This window comes from Mchenga conophoros, linkage group LG4 (assembly GCF_057382185.1).
Source record: "Mchenga conophoros isolate Kocher_MC1m ecotype Shallow Benthic linkage group LG4, M_conophoros_male_GT1.1, whole genome shotgun sequence".
NCBI classification, from domain to species: domain Eukaryota; kingdom Metazoa; phylum Chordata; class Actinopteri; order Cichliformes; family Cichlidae; genus Mchenga; species Mchenga conophoros.
The window spans coordinates 34,921,943-34,949,937 of record NC_140529.1 but is presented as its reverse complement, the minus strand read 5'-3'; the positions used below and the strand labels follow the sequence as shown (position 1 = coordinate 34,949,937).

At 40.7% G+C, this 27,995-nt stretch overlaps 4 protein-coding genes across 4 annotated transcripts; all 4 read right to left on the bottom strand.

The window, feature by feature from the left end:
• Positions 1-77: 77 nt before the first annotated feature.
• On the bottom strand, positions 78-11,075 carry LOC146576640 (uncharacterized). The gene is made up of 11 exons (XM_085272054.1): positions 10,806-11,075; positions 7,201-7,254; positions 7,030-7,125; positions 6,865-6,924; positions 4,924-4,974; positions 4,728-4,811; positions 4,610-4,654; positions 4,070-4,147; positions 3,912-3,971; positions 2,862-2,921; positions 78-2,755 (listed from the first exon to the last, which is right to left on the bottom strand). Exons 1-11 carry the CDS (start codon positions 11,019-11,021, stop codon positions 515-517), a joined length of 3,045 nt encoding a protein of 1,014 aa, XP_085128180.1. The 5' UTR covers positions 11,022-11,075; the 3' UTR covers positions 78-514.
• A 1,095-nt stretch (positions 11,076-12,170) lies between these two features.
• On the bottom strand, positions 12,171-19,772 carry LOC146576639 (uncharacterized). The gene is made up of 9 exons (XM_085272056.1): positions 19,498-19,772; positions 18,183-18,239; positions 16,589-16,642; positions 16,396-16,479; positions 16,260-16,301; positions 15,932-16,003; positions 15,802-15,840; positions 14,713-14,772; positions 12,171-14,600 (listed from the first exon to the last, which is right to left on the bottom strand). The coding sequence occupies exons 1-9, from the start codon at positions 19,711-19,713 to the stop codon at positions 12,360-12,362; spliced, it is 2,865 nt and encodes a 954-aa protein (XP_085128182.1). The 5' UTR covers positions 19,714-19,772; the 3' UTR covers positions 12,171-12,359.
• Positions 19,773-20,399: 627 nt separating this feature from the next.
• On the bottom strand, positions 20,400-25,755 carry nucb1 (nucleobindin 1). Its single transcript, XM_085272057.1, has 13 exons — positions 25,658-25,755; positions 24,362-24,485; positions 24,156-24,263; positions 23,885-24,017; positions 23,474-23,577; positions 23,073-23,258; positions 22,886-22,976; positions 22,713-22,771; positions 22,395-22,487; positions 22,219-22,308; positions 21,155-21,325; positions 20,946-21,063; positions 20,400-20,857 (listed from the first exon to the last, which is right to left on the bottom strand). Exons 2-13 carry the CDS (start codon positions 24,479-24,481, stop codon positions 20,772-20,774), a joined length of 1,359 nt encoding a protein of 452 aa, XP_085128183.1. The 5' UTR covers positions 24,482-24,485; positions 25,658-25,755; the 3' UTR covers positions 20,400-20,771.
• A 378-nt stretch (positions 25,756-26,133) lies between these two features.
• ccndx (cyclin Dx) lies at positions 26,134-27,995 on the bottom strand. Its single transcript, XM_085272685.1, has 4 exons — positions 27,601-27,995; positions 27,271-27,486; positions 26,776-27,096; positions 26,134-26,555 (listed from the first exon to the last, which is right to left on the bottom strand). The coding sequence occupies exons 1-4, from the start codon at positions 27,865-27,867 to the stop codon at positions 26,406-26,408; spliced, it is 954 nt and encodes a 317-aa protein (XP_085128811.1). The 5' UTR covers positions 27,868-27,995; the 3' UTR covers positions 26,134-26,405.

Genomic DNA, 27,995 nt, shown 5'->3' with positions numbered 1-27,995 from the left:
ATCCATAAAGCATGTGTGTGTCTGTCATTACAGCTAAATGAGAGAAACAAACAAAGATGTTCTGAAACTTAAGGCAATTTTTCAAAGATTCAAGTTTTTAATCAAAGCTGATATTAACAATTTGATGTTGAATAAAACAAACATGAAATTGAAGGACCTTCACTGGTAGTTTCTGCTACATACCAAACATATGTACAGGTGCACTTTAATGTACAACAAGAAAATTGCACAACTGAAAAAGATAATAATAAAATAGTATTTTTAATGCACTTTGTCCGGCTGGTGCAATAAGAGCATAAAGTAATGCAATACAGAGGTTGTGCTTATTGCATGTTTCGGTACTGCCCAGGGTTGTGTTGAATGTATCACCTGTTGGAAAATAGACAGCATGTTTTCTTATTTGAGTTATCTGATTTAATCAGGGGTTGTCAAAGTGGCGAAGGTTGGTTGGAGCATTTCCAACATTTCCAACCCAAGCTCAGAGAGGTCTGACATGAATCATAAATGACAGACTTTAATGTGTCTCAAACACAGGCATTCTCATGACATATAACTGACCCACGTGGTTAATCATGAAACATTTGGAAACAATGTCCTGGCATGTTATTGCACACAGTTCATTTGAGTTCCTCACTTTTACAAGGAATTTGGCGATGTTTGTGTTGATCTGTGTGTCCTGGATAGTTGGCTGTCTGGTTAGTCGCTGCAGCTGCTTGCAGAAAAAGACCAGTTCTCTGCAGGAGCAGTCGGGCCTTCCTTCACAGCTGCAGGGTTTCGGTACAACGACCAAGGACTCCACCACAGCAAAGCAACTGCTTGTTTCTATTACTGAATTGTTTCTTTTTAATGTGCCACTGCACTCCAAACTTGTAACCAGCATGTTCTTATAAACACAACGCTTATATTCAGTTACACTGTCACGATGTGGCTGGCACCACGAAAGTGTTTCATTCTTCTGCAACGCTGCAATTTCTCTTGGTGTCAAAACTCTCTGAGAGCCACTTCCCAGAGTCACTAACTCTTCTCCAATGTAATTTAATGACTTTGTAAAACGATCACAACTTGCCATGGAACAGAAGAAGTCTTTGATTTCTGTGCTGGCGTCCTGAAGGGTAGCACTTCCTTGTCTTATTATTTTCTCATATGAAAAGAAATTCTTGAAAATCTGTAATGAAATTGACTGCGTACCAGAGTACATCTGCAACAGTCTGCTGTTCATGTCTTGAAAAACAAAGACTGAATTGGCCCACAAAAGCCCCCAGTTCCGGACACCTTCTGTAAGATGCGTCAACAAATGGCAGTCGTACGAACAATGCTCGAGTCCATAGAGAGACGGTATCTGTGCTACAAACTGAACCAGACACAACTCTGCACAGTTGAGCTCATCCTGAGTGGCAAAGTGGGAGAGGAGGACGTGAAGGGCACAAGGAAGAAGCATCCAGTGCTTGTAGTACACTGCTGGCAAAACATTCCTCAGTATTACAGGAGAATAGAGGAGAGCAAATGCTCTCCACTCACAAGCTGTCCAATGCATCCTCTCACTGAGGCTCCTGGGACTTCGGCTGATTTCATTTGGTGGCTGGATCTCACACAAGGCTCTGTCCAGGTCGTTTAAATGCTCATCTGTCAAATGGAAGTCCTTGCTGGCATAAAGCGGGTCGAACCACAGATTGACGAACTGACGGACAACGCCCAGACAAAAACAGTGCATGTAATCTGGAACAAAGCCTTTGATAATGTCAAATGACGGCAAAAGAAACAGGAGACTTGGACCTTTAACCCCCATTTGACTCTGGTCATAACTATTTCCCATCACTAACTCAGCAAGTTGCACCGTTTCAGGCATGTGTCTCAGATCACAGCCGTCCATCTGTATCGGGTAAACTCTGGTAAAACCCCTGCCCTTTATAACCATCTCACCTTTGTGGTAGCAAAAACCACAACCAAATTCTTTGTTAAACGGCTCAAAGTTCTGCACCATTGCTCTTGCTATCGCATCACATGTGCATATTTTAACTGTTACCGTGGTGTGATGCTCCGAGCCGATCTCATCTTTCCAACAGAACCCTGCAGCAGACAGTTTCTGAAGCTCGTTAATGAACGGAGTCAAAAAACTCTGAACTTGTGGTTTTCCTTTGCCAAACCATAAAGTGTGCAACAGAACGTTTTTGCACCGTTCCACATACGGTAGTTCATTGATGGTACACAGGATGGGCCAGATGGAGTATTTTGAGGAGCTGAACACGGACGAGCCATCGCAGTTGAAGGTGAGTGTAATACTGCCGTCTTGTCTTTCACTCTTGTATTCGTTTCCAGTGTGGACATCAGAAAAGGAATCATCCCTCGTGAAATGCTTCCCAAGCTTTGAGTGGACGCGTGCAAGGAGGTTTCTTAGCTGAATTTCGAGCGGCATTACAAGGAAGTAGTAAGCCTTCAAGATCAGATATTTTCTGCTCAAGCTCTGCTGGCACACACTACACTCATTACCGGGATCCACACCAAGGTAGTTTGTACACCTGGGGCAATAAAAGTGAATCTCAGTCTTTCCATTGTAATCAGTCGAATGCTTTTTTAAAAAGCGAAGCGACTTTGGAACACATCCGGGTACCACCAAGTTTAGGAGGTGCAGGAGATCTCTGGATGCTGCTTTTGACAAGCCGTGCTTCACAATGAACGCCAGGAGGAGCAGGAGGAGGGCTCCCATTGTGACTGAGGAACCAGCATATATCTTCTTCTCTCCACAGAAAAACTGCTCCTAGTAACACAGGCCAGAAATATGCTTTAAAAGCTAAATGTAGTAGAAATGAACCAAAATGTCATCATTTCCATATGTAAAAAAATAACAAATGAAAAATACTAACTGTCGGATCTTCTTCTGTAGTTTCATCATCAGATGAAGCAGAGTTGGTCGCTCCTTGGTGCTACAACATAAAAGAGAAAGAGATATAAGCAGGTATATTATACGAAAAACCCTGCTGTTTTGCTCACATTTAAGCTCCTCTTCACCTACACATACAGTCTCCAAAATTAGAGCAAACTCCTAACCTCTAAATCCAAGCTGTGTCGGAGTCTTTGGCACAAATTCAGGTACATTTTCAGTCTGTGTTGAACTCCATCAGGTTTGCTCCTGTATCCAATCATATTTGGGACAAGTATGGGAAGGTTCTCATACTTTCCTGGGATGAGGAAGGTATCCCCTTTGAGAACTTAAGAATATAATCCACATTTCTTGCAGTTGAGGTGGTTCTGTTAGCTTCATGGAGCATGACCTTCAACATGCATTGCAGCAGCCTGTAGCTGAGTCTGAAATGTCCAAGATGAAATTTAGGACTCTAAATCTAAGGCCACGACTCTCTGCTGGAAAATGTTAGAATTCTGCCTTTTGGTTGGGGGAAAGATTGCTAAAGGTGAGGGTATTCAAGAAACTTGGGATCTTATTCACAACTGATCAGAAGGTAGAAAATGGATTCGACTGCTGGACTGGTGAAAAGGTAAGGAAAGGTTGCGAATACAAGTGGCCAAAATGATTTTCCTTCATAGGGTGGCTGACCTAAGCCTCAGAGATAGGATGAGGAGCTTGGAATAGAACCTCTGGTCCTTTGTGTCAAAAAGAGAAAGCTCCAGGAACAAAAACCAAAGCAAATGAAGAAGTGGAAAAAAACTGTCCTTCCTCCAGTGGCCACTTGAGACTGGGTTTAAACCCCCCCCCCCCCCCCCCCCCCCACACACACACACACACACACACCAGAATAGAGTCAATCCCCACAGATTTCTGGCAAAATGTCCAGAAATTATCATATTTACAGTCTGGTACAAAAAACTGTTTCCCATATCACATCATATTACACCCGTATGGGTGTATGTACATATGGGTGGATACACAGTAATTATTTCTGCATGTGCATATTTACCATTTCATGGTCCGGATCTCCTCCTCTGCTCTCTCCTATTCCAGCTGACAGATGACTGGCCTAAGAGTCAGAAAAGGATGACTGAGGAGCATCTTGATGTCATCATTTTGATATCGTTAATAAACCTACTTATCGTTACTTATTGTTGCTTCACATACCATAGGCTCTTCATCTTCATCAGATGAGTAGGAATCTGTGTTGCCATCACTACAGATGGTGTTTTCTTTCATAATAACCTATTGAGGATTTTAACAAGAAAACAGAACGAAGATGCTAACTGCCCCAAATTTCAATTCAATAAAGCACTTTGGTGGAATCTGATGAGATAGGAGTTTTGGATTGTGGATGTGCAGCCAACAGATTTGCAGCAACTGTGTGATGTTATTACATTCTATAATGAATTAGGGTGGTTCACAAAGTGGCTGGTGATCATATATGAAGTTCTGCAACATCACCTATGTAAAGGTGCAATCTACACTATCTGCTATTTTTTGATCCCTCCCTAAAAGGACTAGAGAGGTCAGCTTGAATGTAACTGCAGTCAAATCTAGATCAGACATGTTAATAATAATGAGATGGTATTTTTCTGTTTTTCCTATGCGGACTATGTCCATTCAGTGTCTCTTTAGATTTTAAAAGGTAAACAGAATGAAAGGTTCTTCTCTTTCCAAACAATGCTTAAACTGAAGGAACTTTACCATTTTATGGTCTGAACTTCCTCCTCTGATATCTGACGGTCCAGCCTGGAAGACAGGAAATGATGAGCTACAAACGTCTCCATGTGACAATTTTAATACTGTATGGTAGCTAACACACCATATTCTCTTCATCTGTTGCTTCAGTATCAGATGAGTAGGAATGTTTAATCTCTACATCCTTGTGGGTGGTGTTAAAGTCTCTCTGGATTTAAAGAGAAATATAGAATGACGTGTTTTATGGGATTACTTTTAAAAATCAGATATTTATTTTATACAAACATTTAAACAATTTTAACAAACACATAAACACTAACGTCTTGTTCTGTAGTCTCGTCATTAGATGAAACAGCAGTAGCCTTTCGCTGCTATAGAGAAAGAGACAGAATATAGATGTGAGCCAGAAGAAAAAAAAACACAAGTATCCTGTCACTCAAGCACACTTTTGCCTTCATGTGCCCAGAGACGTGACAAAATAAATAACCAAAACCTCAGTCAAGCACTAAAATAACTACAGCCATGTAGTAACCTAGAATGAGACATTATGTTCATTTAGAATGTTTCTTAAACAAAAGGTGAACACAGTAGAGTTAGTGGTTATCACAGCTATAGCGATACCCACATGTCATTCAAAGCATCCATCCAATAATACATCGCTTAAAACTTGAATACAATCCAAACCTGTGAGTTGTAAAAACCTTTTACCCCAGTACACTTGTTGTAAATGGGAAATTAACAATAGAGAGCATGGAGTTCCATGGAGATTATCCAAGTGTCAATTTGCAAGGCTAAAAATCAAAACCAAGCACAGAAGTGCCAAAAACTGCAGTTCCTCAAGTGGTCACTTGAAACTGGCTTCAAAAGTGAGTGAAACCCACAGAGTGTCATGTTAAACTGTCCAACTTTAGAAGTAGACATGTTTAGGGCTGTTTGATATAAGGATATATATCGGATGACGATATAAAAACGTCTATCGTTTCATTTTACTCTATTGTTTGTTTCGTGGTGTTGCAAAATAAACTGTTTACGGCAATATTTTTTCACCGTTCTGATGGTCACTGTAGTGGCTATATTCATTTCTTAAAGTTCTCTCTTTCTCTAATATTTAATATAACCACACTACAGACGGACAAGCGACTGTTTTTATGCGTTGTCGTTAGCAACAACGATGGTAAAACCATCACGTGTCCGCTTGTTTATTTTCCACATAAACCTTTCAGAATAAAGCTCAAGATCCTGTTGAGACTTTTCAAAATAAACTGAATCACGTGAAAGGGTATGCAGAGTGTTTTACATATGAGGAACAAAAAAGAGCCGCCAGGTGCTAAAAAATAAACCTTAGACTCAAACGTTAGAACAGGCTTTTCCCCGCAGCACACCGTGTAATAAATACTCACAAAGAAAACGGCGGCCGTTACAACTTATGTCTAAAAATATATAGTTTCATGCATCGGTTAAAACACTGGACTCCAGGTACACGACGCCCAGCTAGAAACACTTCACGCAAGTCGAGCTGCCCAGATTCACAGAATTTACAAAAAATTTAAAATTTTCATGATTTATATCGTTATCGGATGGTAGAGGTCTTTTATCGGGATATGAGATTTTGGTCATATCGCACAGCCCTAGACATGTTCACATCCTGGTACAAAAAACTGTTTTATTAGTGATATCTTCTTTTTACTCTAGCAGGTATTTGGGTGTACTACAGCCATAACGTGTATGAATACTGGTTGCTGATAACTTCATTCAATTCTCCCGTCCAAATGTGGTCTTGCGCTGAAAGGCCAACATGGCTGTGGCCAAAATACCAATGATAAGGCTTCATGGTTCTCCACATACCCACAGATGATATGACCATGGTTAAGTCCATCCTTCATATACAATCTATATGTATAACTCAATCGCCATTTGAGGTACTGCAGCTTTCTGGAAAGGCTTCTTTTTTCCCATGCAATGAGTACATATATAAAAAGTTGAACATTTAAATTTGGCTGGAAATGTTAGTTCTACTCCTAGCAGTATTAACCTGAAATTTCCAGGCAGACAAAGTGGACTGGACAAAGATACCAGCCTGAATAAGCCTGGAGTCAAATTTAGATCAGATATGTTTTTATTTCATAGTTTCCCCAATAGAGTCTTTGCACATTTTAACCAGACCTCATATTCTCTCCATTAAGGGTTATAATCTCTCTGAACAAGTAAACAAAATTAGAGGGCTCTTTTGTTTTCAAACTTTAAAAATGAAGATGTTTTACCGTTTTAAGGCCTACACCTTGTCCTCTATTATTTGATGGTCCAGCAGACGCACGTCCAGCCTAGATGACAGGAAGGGATGACCTATAAATGTCTTCATATGATCATATTAATATTGTGAAAAAAAACAAAGCAGAAAATGCTTAATTTATTCTGAGCTCACACACCACAGGATCATCATCTGTAGCTTCAGTATCAGATGAGCAGGAATATATAATCTGTGCATCACTGCGGACAGCGGTAGAGTCTCTCTCGCTTTTTAACTGAAAAATAGAATGATATTGTCTTTCTATTTTTCCTCCCAAAGTTCATCAGTCCTTGCATTAATGAATTTTTACCTTTTTAGTGTGTGAATCTCCTCTGTCTTTTGGCTCACTAGGGCCATGACCAACCTAAGAAACAGAAAAAGATGCATCAAGACATATGGTAAACATTAATGTCTGGCTGCACCTCAGATATCAACTTGTCATTGATTTCAGCAGCGTGATTAACATTTCTTTAATTAAACGAAGCCATCATGTGAACAGCCAGACCTTTGGGGGCATCAAACATTAAAAAATAATTTCATACAAATAAAAATGAAATCCTGGGCAATACTGCATCTTTAGAGACTGGAAAAGTAACGTGCCCTCTTTGTTGTTGCATGAAATATGATGTCACCCATGTTATTTAATTTAATTCAATTCAATTTTATTTATATAGCGCCAAATCACCACAACAGTTGCCTCGAGGTGCTCTATAAGAAAAATAATACAAAGAAAACAGAGAAAACCCCAACAACAGGGTCTAAAAGACATGTTGATGGTTTGGAGGAATTATTTACTGAAGTTAGCTCAGAAAGATCAATTGTAGCTGTAGATCATGTTACATCTGTGAGATGATTGAGTAATTTTTTTTCTCTAATGGTTAAAATTTAATTCATGAAGAAGTTCATGAAGTCATTACTAGTTGACGTTAAAGGGACGGTTGGCTCAACAGCGCTCTGACTTTTTGTCAGCCTGGCTACAGCGCTGAAGAGAAGCCCAGGGTGGTTCTTATTTTCTTCAATCAGTGATGAATAATAAGGTGTTCTAGCTTTTCATAAAGCAGCAAACTATTTTTTCAGGTCTTCTACAATAAATCTTCCAGATTAGTGAGACGTCATTTCCTCCAGCTTATGAGTTATCTGCTTTAAAGTCCACGTTTGAGAGTTATACCAGGAAGGCAAGTACTTTCTTGTGGAGCTACAGTATCTAAAGTTGTACGCAGTTAAGAAGTACAACTATTAACAAGATAATCGACCTTTGTGGGAGGAGCATTCAGGTACCTGCTCTGCACTGTGTTGGCACAAGGCGTTGAAGAAGATAACAGTGGGTGAATTATATCCTTATACTTAGTTGCAGCACTTGTAGAAAGAAATCGACTGTGATGAAATCTATTCCCCACTACTGTCTGAGAATTCAGACAGAAACTCTGAGTAAGGCCCAGGTGGACAATCGATAACAGCAAATAAAAGTGTTTTTTGAGTTTTTAAGCCAGGGAGGACAAGGCGAAGCATCAGGCTTTCAAATGAATTCAAACTCCGCCTGGGTCCCTGGTTGATTAACAAGCTGGAGTGGAAGAGTTGAGCTTCGAGGATTATTGAGGCACAGGATATCCTGTTCACCTCGTTATTTCTCTGTGTGCATGTGTTTCACAATAACTACTGAAACAATATAGTGCAAGTCCATCCATCCATCTTCTTAGGCTGCAGCGGGGGCAGCAGCCTAAGCAGAGAAGCCAAGACCTCCCTCTCTCCAGCCACCTCCTCAAGCTTATCTGGGGGAACACCAAGGCGTTCCCAGGCCAGCCAAGAGATATAATCTCTCCAGCGTGTCCTGGGTCTGCCCCGGGGCCTCCTCCCGGTGGGGCATGCCCGGAACACCTCATTCAGGAGGCGCTCAGGAGGCATCCTTGTCAGATGCCCGAACCACCTCAGCTGGCTCCTTTCAATGTGGAGGAGCAGCGGCTCTACTCTGAGCCCCTCCCTGGCTGAACTTCTCACCCTATCTCTAAGGGAGAGGCCAGCCACCCATCGGAGGAAGCTCATTTCCGCTGCTTGTATCCGTGATCTCGTTCTTTCGGCCACAGCTCGTGGCCATAGGTGAGGGTAGGGACGTAGATCAACCGGTAAATTGAGAGCTTCGCTTTTACACTCAGCTCCTTCTTCACCACGACGGACCGGTGCAGCGTCCGCATCACTGCGGCCGCAGCACCAATCCGTCTGTCGATCTCCGGCTCCCTTCTCCCATCACTCGGGAACAAGACCCCACGACCCCTTGTGCAAGTCTTTGTGGTTAATTACAGGGGGTGAACTGACAAAAATAAATAACTCAAATTTTGTAGCTAATCTAATTAAAATTCCTTTTTAATCTAAAAGAAATGAACTGAAATGACTTTCAGAATAGTTTATGCCTTTTTAGGGTATAATTATATATTCACACTCTTTAAAAACACATTTGCAAACAACATTCAGAGATATTCCGGCTCTTAGAAAATGTAAATATAAAAAATCCCTCGTGAAATGCTTCCCAACATGTAAGTGTGACAAATCAGAAAGAAGGCTTCCTGATTTGTCACACTTATATGTTTCACATGTCAAGGTAATTTTAATATTTCTGACAACCATCAGAAAGGATTACAAAGCCATTTATTAGGCTTTGCGACATCAGTGAACCACAGTGAGAGACATCATCCACAAATGGAGAAACTTTGAACAGTGGTAAACCTTCTCACTGTTCTCTTGTCCTACCAAAATTACTCAAAAAGACTAAAAAGAAACACACACACACACACACACACACACACACACACACAAAAGAACAACTTCTAAAGAACTGCAGGCCTCACTTGTCTCACTTAATGCTAGCATTCATGATTCAACAATAAGAAAGAGACGGGGCAAAAAAGGCATCCATGGGAGAGTTCCAAAGAGAAAACCATTCCTGACCAAAAAGGATTCTGTGGACTAATGAGACAGAAGATGAACTTTTTGAAAAGTTTGATTTCCTTTACATCTGGCATAAAACTAACACAGAATTTCATACCAACAGTCAAACGTGATGGTGATAATGTGATGGTCTGGGGCTACATGGGCAAAAAGAAAGAAAGAAAAAACAACCTAGTCTAAGTCTGGACTTAATTCCAACTGAGATGCTTTGGCATGGCCTTTAACAGGCCGTTGATGCTCCAAAACCCTCCAGTGTTGCTGAATGAAAACAATTCTGCAAAGAGTGGGCCAAAATTCCTCCACAGTGAAAGACTCATTTCCAGTTATTGCAAATGCTTGGATGCAGTTCTCGCTGCCAAGGGTGGCACAATCATATACCTCCCTTGGTTTAGGGGGCAATTATTTTTCCACACAGGGCCGTGTTTTCCCTCAATAAATGAAATCATCATTTAAAAACTGCACTTTGTTTTTACTCAATTTATCTTTGCCTAATATTCTAATTTGTTTGATGTTCTTAAACGTGTGACAAGTATGCAAATAATAGTAATAATGACTAAAAAAGACATTTTTTTCAGTGTATCTAGCAAATAGTTAAACAAAGCTTCTTTCGGTAGAAATCATTTAATGACAGAAGGTTTTGCGGTTTTTTTGGATACAATGTTACCACATTGAAACATCAGAGTAGGTGAATAGCGCCGATCATTTGTTACAGTGTAATGCAGGAAGACTCCCGGCTACCGTAATCGGATCTTACTTTGACACGTACCTCCAACTTATACACAGCTGGCACCACTGGCCGCTAAATAATAACTTCCATATTTTTTTCTTTCCAGTTGACACCAGTTATCCGAAAGCTGTGAAGCAGCGTTATTTTCATCAGGGTTCAGAGCTAAGAAGCTCATCTGGATGCTGCAGGCGTCTAGTTTTGTACACACGGCTGCTTGATTTGCTGTTTGCAGAGTAATTAAGGGTTACCTCGCTGATCTTTGTCTTTGCAGACGTCTTTGTAGGGCGCCCACTTCTCGGCAGAGTAGCCACAGTACTGAATCGCTTCCATTTATACACAATTTTCCTAACTGTGGAGCGATGAATATCCAAAGTGCGTGCGATTATTTTATAACCTTTTCCAGCTTTGTGCAGATCAACAATTTGCGATCGTAAAGCTTCCGAAAGCTCGTTTTTGCGAGGCATGATTCACGTATTCATTACGGGTTTCAGCTATCAGGAAGCGCTTCCCCCTGCACCGGAAGTGTGAATGGATAGTTTTTTCTTGAAAAAAAAAACTAAAAACTAAAAAAAGGCAAAAAATGTTTTGTTTTTTTTGGAGGGGAAGGCTTTATAATAACGTAATAATGTGTTAAAAACAACAAAGTAAAAACTGTAGCCACTATTATTACAGTCTCTTTGACCTTTCTTCTTGACTGGCAAAGATTAACCAAGACAGGCCAGTAATTTAATTATTGACCTGTAGTCTCTGCTCATGTCATTTAAAGGAATCAAGAAAAAAAAAAAGTCAGGTTTTTCATGGAACCCCATACATTTTTTCTATAATAAATGAGATGAAAAGTGAAAACAGCAGTGGGATATGACTTTGTTTTAATCCTTAATACTTTGCTTCTATCAGATAATGATAATTTTCAGGAGGGGGAGGCTGGGTTCATGAAAAGCATATGTAAACAGGGAGAAACCACAGTGTGTTATACACAGGATACAAACGTGCTACACAGTGAAAAAACAGCCTGTGGAATGACTCAACTGGTCATACATGTGACATTCATCTTAGTCACAAGACAAACACAATATGTCAGACAAGGTAAAAAAGCTATCTAAACCTGCCTGGCCCTGTGTGACACAGTAATTACCCCCCAAAGCTAATAACTGGTTTTGCCAACTTTAAAGACCTGCAATAAAGTGTTTGTGATAACTGGCAATGAGTCTGTCACTTTGTTGTGGAGGAATTCTGGCCCACTTTTCTTTGCAGAATTGTTTTAATTCAGCTACAGATTTGCCCGAACAGCTTTGGTACACCTTGATTCTCAAACTCTCTCAGTGAATGGCTCTGTTGAGATCAATCTACAACTTTTTTACATGGGTTGTACTCTGATATTCTGAACTCTCAAAAATATGATTTCTTTAGGGGTTCCAGGGGGGTGACTCCTGTGATTGTAGAAAGAAGTCACATTCTACATTAGTCCATGGGGAAACAGCCCCAAATCCCCATGGACCAGTGCAGATCCATCTAATGACAACGATAATGATGGTGATTTTAAAGGCTTATGTGTGTGTCTGTCATTACAGCTAAATGAGAGAAACAAACAAAGATGTTCTGAAATTTAAGGCAATTTTTCAAAGATTCAAGTTTTTAATCAAAGCTGATATTAACAATTTGATGTTGAATAAAACAAACATGAAATTGAAGGACCTTCACTGGTAGTTTCTGCTACATACCAAACATATGTACAGGTGCACTCAGACCTCTCTGAGCACCCAAGCTCAGAGAGGTCTGACATGAATCATAAATGACAGACTTTAATGTGTCTCAAACACAGGCATTCTCATGACATATAACTGACCCACGTGGTTAATCATGAAACATTTGGAAACAATGTCCTGGCATGTTATTGCACACAGTTCATTTGAGTTCCTCACTTTTACAAGGAATTTGGCGATGTTTGTGTTGATCTGTATGTCCTGGATAGTTGGCTGTCTGGTTAGTCGCTGCAGCTGCTTGCAGAAAAAGACCAGTTCTCTGCACGAGCAGTCGGGCCTTCCTTCACAGCTGCAGGGTTTCGGTACAACGACCAAGGACTCCACCACAGCAAAGCAACTGCTTGTTTCTATTACTGAATTGTTTCTTTTTAATGTGCCACTGCACTCCAAACTTGTAACCAGCATGTTCTTATAAACACAACGCTTATATTCAGTTACACTGTCACGATGTGGCTGGCACCACGAAAGTGTTTCATTCTTCTGCAACGCTGCAATTTCTCTTGGTGTCAAAACTCTCTGAGAGCCACTTCCCAGAGTCACTAACTCTTCTCCAATATAATTTAATGACTTTGTAAAACGATCACAACTTGCCATGGAACAGAAGAAGTCTTTGATTTCTGTGCTGGCGTCCTGAAGGGTAGCACTTCCTTGTCTTATTATTTTCTCATATGAAAAGAAATTCTTGAAAATCTGTAATGAAATTGACTGCGTACCAGAGTACATCTGCAACAGTCTGCTGTTCATGTCTTGAAAAACAAAGACTGAATTGGCCCACAAAAGCCCCCAGTTCCGGACACCTTCTGTAAGATGCGTCAACACATGGCAGTCGTACGAACAATGCTCGAGTCCATAGAGAGACGGTATCTGTGCTACAAACTGAACCAGACACAACTCTGCACAGTTGAGCTCATCCTGAGTGGCAAAGTGGGAGAGGAGGACGTGAAGGGCACAAGGAAGAAGCATCCAGTGCTTGTAGTACACTGCTGGCAAAACATTCCTCAGTATTACAGGAGAATAGAGGAGAGCAAATGCTCTCCACTCACAAGCTGTCCAATGCATCCTCTCACTGAGGCTCCTGGGACTTCGGCTGATTTCATTTGGTGGCTGGATCTCACACAAGGCTCTGTCCAGGTTGTTTAAATGCTCATCTGTCAAATGGAAGTCCTTGCTGGCATAAAGCGGGTCGAACCACAGATTGACGAACTGACGGACAACGCCCAGACAAAAACAGTGCATGTAATCTGGAACAAAGCCTTTGATGATGTCAAATGATGGCAAAAGAAACAGGAGACTTGGACCTTTAACCCCCATTTGACTCTGGTCATAACTATTTCCCATCACTAACTCAGCAAGTTGCACCGTTTCAGGCATGTGTCTCAGATCACAGCCGTCCATCTGTATCGGGTAAACTCTGGTAAAACCCCTGCCCTTTATAACCATCTCACCTTTGTGGTAGCAAAAACCACAACCAAATTCTTTGTTAAACGGCTCAAAGTTCTGCACCATTGCTCTTGCTATCGCATCACATGTGCATATTTTAACTGTTACCGTGGTGTGATGCTCCGAGCCGATCTCATCTTTCCAACAGAACCCTGCAGCAGACAGTTTCTGAAGCTCGTTAATGAACGGAGTCAAAAAACTCTGAATTTGTGGTTTTCCTTTGCCAAACCATAAAGTGTGCAACAGAACGTTTTTGCACCGTTCCACATACGGTAGTTCATTGATGGTACACAGGATGGGCCAGATGGAGTATTTTGAGGAGCTGAACACGGACGAGCCATCGCAGTTGAAGGTGAGTGTAATACTGCCGTCTTGTCTTTCACTCTTGTATTCGTTTCCAGTGTGGACATCAGAAAAGGAATCATCCCTCGTGAAATGCTTCCCAAGCTTTGAGTGGACGCGTGCAAGGAGGTTTCTTAGCTGAATTTCGAGCGGCATTACAAGGAAGTAGTAAGCATTCAAGATCAGATATTTTCTGCTCAAGCTCTGCTGGCACACACTACACTCATTACCGGGATCCACACCAAGGTAGTTTGTACACCTGGGGCAATAAAAGTGAATCTCAGTCTTTCCATTGTAATCAGTCGAATGCTTTTTTAAAAAGCGAAGCGACTTTGGAACACATCCGGGTACCACCAAGTTTAGGAGGTGCAGGAGATCTCTGGATGCTGCTTTTGACAAGCCGTGCTTCACAATGAACGCCAGGAGGAGCAGGAGGAGGGCTCCCATTGTGACTGAGGAACCAGCATATATCTTCTTCTCTCCACAGAAAAACTGCTCCTAGTAACACATGACAAGCCAGAAATATGCTTTAAAAGCTAAATGTAGTAGAAATGAACCAAAATGTCATCATTTCCATATGTAAAAAAAATAACAAATGAAAAATACTAACTGTTGGATCTTCTTCTGTAGTTTCATCATCAGATGAAGCAGAGTTGGTCGCTCCTTGGTGCTACAACATAAAAGAGAAAGAGATATAAGCAGGTATATTAAGTTCCGGTGCACGAGAAAACCCTGCTGTCATGCTCACATTTAAGCTCCTCTTCACCTACACATACAGTCTCCAAAATAATTCAGTGTATCAAGCATTAATTAAATAATTTATCCAAAATCTGTGCACTGTGCAGCCCCACACACAGGGTGATCTGCACTAACTCACTAATGGAGATTTGCCGCGTTAATGCGGTTATGACATTAACGTCATTTTAATGAGATTAACGCCAACAGCACTACTAAAACTATATAATATTGTAACAGAGAAGTTACCAATGTTTGCTTAGGATGTATCCTAAATGGCTGAGGTTCAAGAGGTGAAGTCTAGTAGGAACTTAGTGGTTACAGCTGCCTGTGTTAGTATCCTTGAAGTACCCGTGCGCCTAATAATTCACAACTTCAAACTTAAATCAAATTTGGTCAAATTTGTTTTCCTGGATATGTTTACTCCTTCATCACAGACTGTTTTTTTGGGATGCTTTAAACGATAGTTGCAGATTTCGGACAGAATCTGCAGATTATACAGTACAAATAAAATGTTCACATTTCTCCAACGTTGTCTTCCCAACCGTTTCACTGGATGGCCAGGAAGCGTTTGCGATGTCTTCTCCGGAGCTGAAAATTGGCGTCTGTCTTGTGTCAGTGACGTAAAAGACGGATTTAATGCGACATGACCATTCAAACAGCAGTCGCTTTCTAAAACATCAGATATGTATCGGATTCAGTCCACATACGAAAGTGACCCAGATCGGATTTGAAAATATCAGATTTGTGCCGTTCACACTGTCATACCATGATCGGATATGGGTCGCATAGGGTCAAATAAGTCGGATTTGATGCGCTTTCGTCTGCAGTGTGAACGTAGCCTAAGTTGGGCGTCTTGATTGCGTTTGTGGTGTGGGTTCTTTCTTTAAATTCATTATTTGGATGGTTTGCTTTAGTTTTAACTAAGTAATTATTGCACTTCTTACTGCATGTGCATATTTACCATTTCATGGTCCGGATCTCCAGCTGACAGATGACTGGCCTGCAAGTCAGAAAAGGATGGCTGATGAACATCTTGATGTCATCATTTTGATATCCTTAAAATCATTTTCACTTATTGTTACTTCACATACAATAGGGTCTTCTTCATCTTCATCAGATGAGTAAGAATCTGTGTTTCCATCACTGCAGATGATGTTATCGCTCTAAAAATTTAACAGGAAAACAGAATGAGGACCTGCACTTGAAACCATGCTATCTGCTATTTTTGGTTCCTCCCTAAAAGGACTAGAGAGGTCAATTTGAATGTAAATGTGGCCAAATTTAGATTAGGCATGTTAATAATATTGAGATGGTATTTTTCAGTTTTCTATGTCGACTAATCGTCTCTGGATTTTAAAAGGTAAACAGAATGAGGGGTTCTTGTCTTTCCAAACAATGCTCAAACTGAAGATGCTTTACCATTTTATGGGCTGAACTTCCTCTGATATCTGACGGTCCAGCCTAGGAGACAGGAAGTGATGAGCTACAAACATCTTCATGTGATAATTTATTGTATATCATTTATAAATATATATATATACAGTAGCTAACACACCATATTCTCTTCATCTGCTGCTTGAGTACGAGATGAGTCGGAATGTATGATCTTTCCATCCTTGTGGGTGGTGCTAAAGTCTCTCTGGATTTAAAGAGAAATATATAGAATGATAGGTTTTATTAGATTACTTTAAAAATCAGATATTTTAAACAATCATTTAAACAATTTTAACAAATACATAAGCACTAACGTCTTGTTCTGTAGTCTCATCTTTAGATGAAACAGCAGTAGCCTTTCCTCGCTGCTATAGAGAAAGAGACAGAATATAGATGTGAGCCAGAAGAAAAAGACCCAAGCATCCTCACAGTCAAGCACACTTTTACACGACATATGCCGAGAGATACATGACTCCAAAATAAATAACTAAAACCTCAGTCAAGCACTAAAATTAATACCATTATATTATAAACTTTAAAGAAGTTCATTTAAATTTAAAGCTTACATGTAAGTCCTCATTATTTTAAATCAGAAGTCACTGTAAATTTTACATTTACTGTCTAGTATAAAGACAGCATAAACAGTATATTGTCAGTAGAGTTGGATGTCTCAAGACCGGTCTTGGTCTCGAGACCACTTTTACGTGGTCATGGTCTTGTCTTGGTCTCGGTCCCATTTTGGCCTTGCTGTCTCGGTCTTGCTGTCTCAGATCGGGAGATTTGGAGTCAACAGTATCCATGACACACAACGTAGCGTTTGATAATGTGTCATGTGCAAAAGCATCAGCTCTAAGAGCCGTGCTTAGAGAGTGCTTTGTAGTGAACCAGAAGAGTCGACTCCCCTTGAGTGAGACCCGCTCCTCAGCTCTCACACAGTGGCTCAGCTACACTCTGTGAAGGTTCTCAGTCATCCAGGTCATTGTAGTCAAAGGAGCTTACAAAGAGAAGTCCAGTCTCGTCTCGACTTTCTCTTGGTCTTTACTCGGTCTGTCTTGGTCTCGATACCCTCTGGTCTTGGTATTGTCTCGGTCTTGTTTTAGGCGGTCTTGACTACAAGTCTAACTGTCAGTGTAGACGATGGAGATCAGCCTGGACAACTCATAAAACATCTGCTCACATCTGGTTGAATTAAGTGGTTGAATTCAGATTACAAAGAGCAGTAAACCACAGATCACCAGTACAGTTGTTGTGAATAGAAAACTAACAATGGAGAGCATGGGGTTCCATGGAGATGAACCAAGTGGCAATCTGCAGGGCTAAAAATTAAAACCAAACACAGAAGTGCCAAAAACTGCAGTTCCTCAAGTGGTCACTTGAAACTGGCTTCAAAAATGTGTTAAAACCCACAGAGTGTCATCTTAAAATGTCTAACTTTAGAAGTAAACATGTGGTCTGGCACTGAAAAAACAACATTTCTGTACCCAAAATACCAATAATGAGGCTACAAAGTTAGCCACATAACCATGGCGATATCGTGTGTGGGTAAGTCCATCCTTCATAAATAGTCTATATGTATTGCTCAGTTTTTAAGCCAACCATAAGTGGCCATTTAAGGTATTGCAGTTTTCTGGAAAGGCTTTATTTTTCTTATGCAGTGTGTGCATATATAAAAAGTTGAAATTTAAAGTTTGGCTGGAGATTTTCGTTCCACTCCTAGTAGTATTAGTCTGAAAGGCAGACCAGTTGGACTGCACAAAGAGACCAGTCTGAGTGAGACTGGAGCCAAATTTAGATCAGATATGTTTTTCTATTCTTAGTTTTCCCCAGTTTTTTCCCAGAGCCTTCGCACATTTCGTCTTTCTATTTTTCCTTCTAAAGTTCATCAACTCTTGAATTAATAAAATTTACCTTTTTGTGATGCAAATCTTCTCCTCTGTCTTTTGGCTCACTAGAGCCATTACCAACCTAAGAGACAGGAAAAGATGCATCAAGTCATATGGTAAACATTAATCTGCGGCTACACCTCAGAGATCAAACTGTCATGGATTTCAGTAGAGTGATTAACATTTCTTTAAGTGAACCCTAAATAATTTTATACAAATAAAAATTAAATTCTGGATTTTTGGGGAGTGGAAAAGCAACATGCTCTTATTGGTGTGGACTGGAATAGGTAGGTGGGGCAAGTATTCACTGGTGGGATGTCACCCATGTTATATCCTGTTCATCTCATTACTTCTTTGAGTGCATTTCACAAGAGTTACTCAAACAACATTGTGCGAATCTTTGGGGTAAATTGCAGGAAATGAATTGCCAAAATTAAATAATTAAAAATTTGTAGCAAATTTCATTTCAAGAAATAAACTGAAACGACATTCAGATTAGTATATTATATATTCACAATCTCTAAAAAGACATTTTAGCGGTTAGAAAATGTAAATATGAAAATGACAAAAATGCTTTTATTAATGGAGAATGTTTAGTAATGCAAGGTGTGTGTGTGTGTGTGTGTGTTGGGGGGGGGGGGGGGGGGGTGTCACTTGATCTGTGTCTCATGTATGATCACATGCTCTCATACTGTGAGCTGGACCAGTATATGGTACCATGAAAAAGTTTTTCGTTTTCTGCTTCCTGATTTATTACACTTACATGTTTCATATCATCAAAGTAATTTTAATATTAGACAAATTTAACCTGCGTAAATAAAAAATCCAACTTTTTAAATACGTTTTAAAATTTATTAAGGGAATAATCTATCCAAACCTACCTGACCCTATGTGAAAAAGTAATTTCCTCCCTTGTTAAATGATGACTTAACTGTGATTAATCGACATTTTTTGGAAAGCCGAGTTCAATTTCAGTAGCCACACTCCTATTATTTAATTACAGAAATCACTTGAATAGAACCTGTCTGACATCCACCGACCTGGAAAGGATTACAAAGCCATTTCTTAGGTTTTGGGACATCAGCGAACCACAGTGAGAGATATTATCCACAAATGGTTTAAAACACCTTCTAAAGAAAAACAAGGTCTAGTCTGAAATCCAACTGATGCGCTTTGGCATGACCGCTGATGCTCCAATGTGGCCACTGGCCGCTAAATAATAACTTCCACATTTGTTTTCATCAGGGTTCAGAGCTAAGAAGCTCGTCTGGATGCTGCAGGCGTCTAGTTTTGTACACACGGCTGCTTGATTTGCTGTTTGCAGAGTAATTAAGGGTTACCTCGCTGATCTTTGTCTTTGCAGACGTCTTTCTAGGGCGCCCACTTCTCGGCAGAGTAGCCACAGTACTGAATCGCTTCCATTTAAGCACAATGTCCCTAACTGTGTTGCGATGAATATCCAAAGTGCGTGCGATTATTTTATAACCTTTTCCAGCTTTGTGCAGATCAACAATTTGCGATCGTAAAGCTTCCGAAAGCTCGTTTTTGCGAGGCATGATTCACGTATTCATTACGGGTTTCAGCTACCAGGAAGCGCTTCCCCCTGCACCGGAAGTGTGAATGGATATTTATTTTTATATATATATTTGAATATATTTTATTTTATGGGGCTTTATAATAACAAAATATAAAACCTGGAAATGTTGAAAAAAACCTCAGTAGTCGGATTATTATAGTTTTTTTTTTTTTATTAATTTACACTTCTACCAAAGAATGTGGTTCCTGCAGCACCTCCCAAAAAACTAGACCAGTTTATCTAAGCACGGGCTCTTTTTACTTACTGTTAATCTCTTTCCACAATAGTTCAAGAGTGTAAAATACCTGCTGACTGTTTCTTCGTTAAACTGTCCTTGCATATTTGACATTAATAAATAGCTCACACAAAAAGATCTTGTTCAGATCTTTCTGAGAAAAACTGAATTTCAGAAACAAGCGAATATTTCTGTTGTTTTCCTCCTTATCCACAAAGCGAAGTGTTGCATTACTCTCTGGAAATTCTTGACCTTGGCATGTATAGTTGCAAATTTTGTTATATAAATAACAAACTTTGAAAATCTTCCGTCTCGTGAGAGACTCATTAACTGTTCAACTTCAGCACCCACATAAAAATAATGACAATCGATCATGTCTGAAGCTGTGCGATTTAGTGTTGCAAAAAAAACCCACACAGTGCTCCCCAAAATACTTTTAAATTAAGATTTTATTCGGCAACGTTTGTGATTTTACACATGCAATTCTGCAGGATTGACAGCTTCACTGAAACTGAAGATTTCTGAGAATACATGTACTAATACCGTGTGCTTTGATATCTTTAATCTAATGTAGACCACAGACATTAACACTCAGTACACTCAGTATGTCACAAGAAACAAGCCGGTCTGTCTGAACCTATGCACACAGATCACATAATGCATTTTGCAGAACCCATCTGGATATCTGTGTCAGGGTAAATCAAACCAAATGTGCGTATGTTTAGGTGTGTGTGTGTGTGTGTGTGTGTGTGTGTGTGTGTGTGTGTGTGTGTGTGTGTGTGTGTGTAAGCTGCCTGAGCACATTAGGTGTGCAAAGGCAGATTCTGTGGGGGTTCTGCAGGCAGATTATTTTGGGCTTCAGCTTCGGGCTCAGCTGGAGCTTTTGCCTCTGTGGGAGAAATATGAAAAAAATTAATGAATTAAAACACAAGCCAAAGAATGTAACAACAATGCTGGATATGTCACAGTCAGTTTACCTTTATCTTCAGGTTTCTGTGTCTGTGGCTGAAACTGTAGTTCTCCATTAGGACCCGCAGGAGGCTGCCCATCCACTGCCTGCTGTTCTTTCTGTCGCTGAGACATTTCTAATACAGCCTGCCATTTAAAAAAAGAAAAAAAGAAACAATTAACTATTTTTTAAGTTTCAGATGATGTAAGAAAGTGACCGCCAGGGTAGGATTGTTACCTGCTGGTACTCTCTCCTCTGGGCCTCCAAGGCTTTGCCTCTCTCCCTCAGCAGCTCCTGCTCCTGAAGCAGAGTCTCAGCCCTCCTCTTCAGCTCTTCCTCCTTGTCCCTGAGTTCAGCCTCAAATCGCTGGAGCTCTTCCTCTGTATACACTGGCTTGTTTTCCAGAGTCTGCAGCGACAACAGCGGGATGCAGGTAACGCACACATCCATCCATTTAAAAAAGAAAACACGTCCCTCCCTCTTCCCGGGGAGGGACATCGAGATGTTTCCAAACCAGCTGGGGCCTATAACTTCTCCATCATGTTCTGTGTCTGCCACAGAGCCTCCTACTGGTAGCACATGTCCAACACCAGCACCTCACTTATGAGCCTCACAGGAGGCATCCTGTTTAGATGCCTCAAGCACCTCAACAGGCTCCTTTAGCCACGAAGGAGTTGCCTCCCAAATGGCCAAGATTCCCACCCTATGCATAAGCTTACTTGTAATGCTTTTAACCTTTAGCTTATTTTTTAGTCACTACCTTGGAGCCATAGGTGAGGATAGGAATGTAGATCGACTGGAGATCCAACAGTTTTGCTTTCATGCTCAGCTTTCTCTTCACCATATCGGACTAATACAGCGTCTGCATCACAACAAATGCTGCACCAATCTGTATCTCAATCTCCTGCTCCGCACTGTGAAAACACTGGTGAAAAAGACTCTGAGAATTCCAATTCATCCAAAAACTCTGCCCTAACCTGCAGTGGATACTCCACCCTCTTATAGTTATCTGATCCCCAATCGATGAAATTAGTTAAAGCATTATGCATGCATTATCTCATTATTGAAAAGAACACCACTGTCACACCCAGTCTGATTTTCCAAATGTCCATTGGTAAACAGGAATTAAAAAATAAAAAGTACATCAAAGAGTTTTCATTGGGTCAACTTGTGAGAGACTCATTAACTGTTCAACTTCAGCACCCACGCTTTCCAGGCTCATCCTGGGAACTTGAACCACACACCCAGTGCAAAGCATCCACCCACTTCCCCAACCTTCAGGCCACCTCTGAGCTCCTTACCTCCCACTCTTTGGGATTACTGAACTCTTTCTTCTCTGTGGACTTGAGGAATTCCTCCAGGCTGACGAGCCGGTCTTTGTTTGCATCCACCTTTTAACACAGGAAGGTTGGCTGCGTCAGTTAAAGAAAAACCCAGTAAAGGTGGGAAATGGTGAGATAAATAATTAACAATTTACATTTTTCATGACATGCTCCCTCATCCTCAGCCTTTCTTCCTCCATCTCCATCATATCATCTTCCTCATTCTTTGGGTCGTAGACCTTCTCCAGCTGGAGGAGGGAAATAAACAGATGTTAGCCGCTACTCTGATGCTGTGCATATGTCTGCTGTCAGCTTGTAAAAAAGCCTGCAGGAGCTTAGGAACACAGAGAAGAGCTGCATTTTGAAGGAAATAGAAATCAAACCAGGATTTTAAGCAGTCTCAGGATAAAACTAAATCTAAATCAAAGTTTAATTGAAGCAGTCATGATGTGGATGTAAGCAGGATTGTACACCTCCTTTGTAAAGAGAGCCTCCAGTTCCTGCTCATCCAAAACACCGTCTTCATTTGTATCTAAATGAAACAGAGAATAAATGAGAACCCTTCTTTCTTTGTTTTTAAAAAAAAACATATAACCCATTAACATGAAAAAAAGAGAATGGCTTAAAGCGAGTTGCTGTCACCCACCATGCAGTTTAAAAAAGGTCTTGGGATTGAACTCCTGAGGATCCAGTCCATCTGTCTCCTCCCAAACTTCCCGCAGCTGATCAACGCTACCCTGAGTGGGAAAAATAATTTTTAAAAACAGACTGAAAACCTGAGTCATTTCTAATGGTTTCTGATAAAAACGAACACGGATGTATCAGTCGCCCACCGGAGCGTTAACTTTAGGATGCTGGCGGTGTTTCTCCTTCAGCTCCTGCATTCTCTTCTCCTCCTTTTCTCTCTTCTCCTGATCAAGGCTCTTCAGGTACTCCCGCCTCTCATGCTCCTTCAGCATCTCGTAGCGCTTGAACTCCTCGTGTCTCTCTGCGTCGTAGTTCTCCAGGTCCTTAGTGGCCTAGATGAAAAGCCAGAGAGATAAAAGATATTATTGCTGCTACTATTGCTGTTAATAATATTTTTTTTAAAAATAAGTGAGGTATAGCACAAAATAGACAGTCTGATCAGTGTTGTTATGATTCTCGAGATCTGTCACACTCTGTGAAACAAATGGACAAAAATTTCTTTAAAAACTCCTAAAATTCTTCTTCATTTATCGCTGCAGCAACTTACCGTTGAGATTAGAAGCTCGAGATCTTTGGCCTCAAAGGTGTTTTGATTGTGCGGATCCAGATGTTCAAACTGCTTCAGAAGGGAGGCATGGTCCATCTGAAGACCTGTATGGATCATATGTGAATAACCAATCACATACTGGACTACCATTTGGTTCTATATATATTACTGAATAAATACACAGATTTGTACAGAGATTTTTTTTTGTAAATAACAGACTGATAAAAATGGACTGACATACAAAATTTCCATAATCAGTTAAGATAAGAAAAGTCAATGGTTCACAAATTTCTGTGAAGGTGTTAAAAATCTTTTTCATTTTTTAAAAAAGATTATTAAATCTAATAAGAACTTTAGTATACAGTTAACTGCAAACTTTTCAGTGATGTGGATCAAAGGAATCCCACTCACTCTGTGTGTTGGTGCTGTCCAGTTTGGCCTTTAGCAGCATCCTGAGACGAGAAACCTCCTGACGCTTCAGCTCATCCAAGCGAGTTCTGACATGATGACTGACCAGGTCCAGCTCTTTACTGAGACGCCCGTTCTGATGGCAAACATGAGAAATCCAGGTGAGTTTAAACAGTTTGGACACAATGCCAGCTGCTAGAATGTAAACAGTACACAGGGAAGCCTACCGACTGAGAAGGAAGAACGTGAAACAGAGGCAGAGGTGGAAACCAACCTTAATGTCCTCTGTGTTTGCTGTCTGCAGTTTCTCTCTGAAGTGCGGGTCTGTCTCTAAAACCTCAATCACCTCTCTGAGGTACCGGTCGTAGTACAGGCCAGTGTCCTATTTTGTAAGGAAATGTTAACCACAACAAGTCTCTGGTCATAAAAACAGGTCACGAGGTAGAAGAAAAAACAAATGACAGAATAATGAGCCATTACCATGTTCTCTTCCTGCACTTCCTCTTTAGGGACCTGCTGGGCTGCATTGCGATCTATAGGCACTGACCAGACCTCGACAGAGATGGACAGCAGCAGGAGCCAGCCAGATATCCACTTCATCCTCCTTTAATATGAATATCAATAACAAAAATATCTTCCAGTGTCAGTTCTCCTACATACCTACATTTATATGTAACTTGGTACATTAAAAAAATCTGTATGATGCATTTAACTCACAGAGAACCTCCTTCCCCTAAAATCTCACAACACACAACTCATTTTCAAACAAAAGACCCTGTAAGGATACTCATGTGCAAATAGGTCATGTTTCCTATTGTTTTGATTACATTACATTTACTTCATAATACTTGGTGTATACATTATGTAGATTTCCAGGAGTGGTGTGTCTTCTGGTATCTGTAGTTGTAGTTTAGGAAGTGTGAGAATCTGAATGATCTTCACCAATAACAAACCTCAGGTAGTGCTCTGGACATAGTTTATCATCTTTTTTCTATTTTTTTTCCCCAATACTATATAATTTAACTCCTATACAACCTTAATCTCAGTCAACAAATTATACGCAGTGGTTACAGCAGGAAAGTGAGCTAGTCACTTTTAGGTTTTAATGTGATTAGTTGATGACCGATGAATGCCGAATTCACCAGACGACTGCAAGGATCTATACAAAGTCTAAAACTGTAGTTCTTCGTAGATTTCGATGTATCCTTGGATATATAAAAAACAGTAATATGACATTTTGATAAGAATTAACGCAATAGATGTAATCCAAGAGGGAAGAAGTGTTACAAATAGGAGCTATACCGGCATTCTGAGATGAGATTTCATGTGCCATTTGTAATGATACCATCTATATTATTATTTATTAATAAGGCATTTGTTAATTAATGGTATTGTTTAGCTATTGCTAGGAAGCTAACTAGCTTAAGTAAGAACACTACGGATGCGGAAAATGGATACTGAGTGATGACGATTTAGCCCCCCAAAAATAATCTATTCGTTAACAGCGAACCCCTGTCACTGTAAACCCAACACAAACCTAAATTAATGATTCGCTTATGGCTTATTTCAGGCCTCTTTCGTTATTAATTGATTTTACAGATGATGTTAGAGCTCCGTGTTTTCACATCGCCGAACATGTAAGCAAGAAACGCATAGCACATTTCTTTCTACGACACAGTTTTCTCTTAATTTCTCGTACACTCTTGGTCGGCGTTAAACTGACACATAAAACTTGTCATAACACTGAAAAACATCCTTACATAGGCAGTATCTTACCGCAAGTTTGTTTTGGATATCTGACCCAATGCTTCAAGCACGAGCTGTATTTGCGTCGGATAAAACTGACGTCATGGGAATGCGGATCTCCTCCTGTGTGCTCCCTTCAGGTAACGTCGGAAATATCATACACATCCTTTTTTTTTACGGGTAAGGAGCTTTGGAATTGTGATCACAATTTTGTATTATAGTGAACATAATGCAAGCTCACCGTGATAAATGTGCCACATAATTAATGAGACAAAATCCCCCTTTAGTGAGATAACATCAAATATAAGAGATTGCTTTTGGAGGCGCGTGGCTTTGCACATGAAGGCATCAACGGATATTAGGTAAAAAAAAATAGACACAAAATATGTACAAACATTTTTAATAGCTTTAAAAATAGATTTTCTGTGTATTGAACTCAGGACAAAAACACAAAGTTATGGTAAATTGAAATAAATTAACATAAAATGAATCAACAATTGCGCATGAATAATAAATAAAAGGTATAAATATGATTCTTTAAAAAAATCTAGGCCTAATATAAAATTGATAGAAGTATTAAATATGGCACGTGGAAAAAACGCCTTTCCACAAATAAATTAACAAAAATAAATTAACAACCACACACAAAAATAGCTAAATTATATGAGGAAAAAATGTCAGAGCATTCTGAGGTCATATTGAATTTATATCAGTTTGACTGATGAGCTTAAAGGGTTTTGATTGGTTGACACTTTCAATGCAATACTTCATTCAGTGTTCACAAGTCAATCTCTCTCATGTCAGTTGGTGTTCCAGGCCTTTCGTTCTCCACCTCCTCGTCTTTTTCTGTGGGGCCCTGCTGAAGCCCACTTCTCAGACGCTGGTGGAGGGCATATTCAATCATCTCACTGTAGCACTGCAGGACAGCCTGGAAAGCAAGAAAGAGAAAAATGAAGTCTTTTGTGTAAGATATGTGTATTTCACTGCATTTGACAAAGCTTTGAAACAAGGAGGCCCTTCAAAACAAAAGAAAATGCTTCTTGTTGATTCTGTCCCTTTGCAAAATTAAAATTCCAACTGAAAACCTCATTTAAATCAAATCTAATCTAATAATTGAGTCTACTTGCAAACAAAACAGGCATTCTCACCAGGTCGGTCTGGCACAGTTCAGCCAATGCTTCACTCATAAGGGCCAGCTGAGTGAGGCCCTTGTTGCCCAGACCTCGTAGGGCACAGTTCAGTGATGCTGCAGCAACAAGCGATGGCGGGGCTCCCAGAAACCGGGAGTCGCAGACACACATGGCGGCCAGCGTGTCGCTGTGCCGCCGCAGGGTGGAAAGCTGCTCCTCTGCAGATTCACCACTGTCTCCTCTCTCCTCTACACAGGCGAGAAAATGTGGGAGAAAATCCTGCGGAGTCACTGCTGCTGTGTCCCATCGGAGGGTGGCGAGAATAACACGCTCCATTTCCTAATGGAAGGGAGCATGAAAACAGGAAAATTTTAGCTGAAGCCCAACTTTATGGGCTACATTTGAAAGACTTTGGCATCCAGTGGAGACAAATCACTGTTAGGTATTAGAGGGCCACAGCTGGGAAAGACTCCCAAATGGGATTAGGTTATTCGGAGTATGAGATAAACTCACCAACAGGTTCGATGGCAGGAAGCTGTATTCAGCTGCCGCACACAGGGTGTCAGCGGTCACGCTGTCACACTCTGTGAGCTTCGAGGCTATAAGCATGCAGCCAGCAGCTAGGCAGTACAATGAGACCGGTACAGACAGAGACGCAGACAGGAACCTGTCCATCAGAGAGACAGACAGGGGGAAGACTGTCTCATCACAACCACACTCACAGCACACCTGGAGAGGAGGGAAAAAGGATGAAAGATGTCAGGATCACAGCTGTCCCGATGACATAACTCACCCAGCACTTTGAGGCAAATCGAAAAACTGGAGCATGAGAGAACTGAATACCTCCAGGGCCCATTTGGCAAGCTCCTCCCTGCGCTCCGGATCCCTGTGGATGAGGGTGATGTAGAGCATGGAGGGCATGTATCTCTCCTCCACGTGAAGCAGCCTCTGGATCACTCGATGCCCCGACACTGTTGGGTCCCAGGCGGCTCGCAGCTGAGGCGAGCCACTGTTGTGGCCCTGGGCTTGTGCCTCCCTCTGGCTCTGATCTTGAGTCTGGTCATCCTCCACTTCCTCACACCACAGAGACACAGACATGTCTCTGTCCATCTGCACAGCCTGCTGGCTAAAATATGAACTTGTTTATGTCCAGGAGGGAATTAAAAGAAAAACCAACGTCCTTCTGCCACACGAGGAAGCTGAATAGTTTGCAGGTAAATGGAAGTTGGTAAATCACT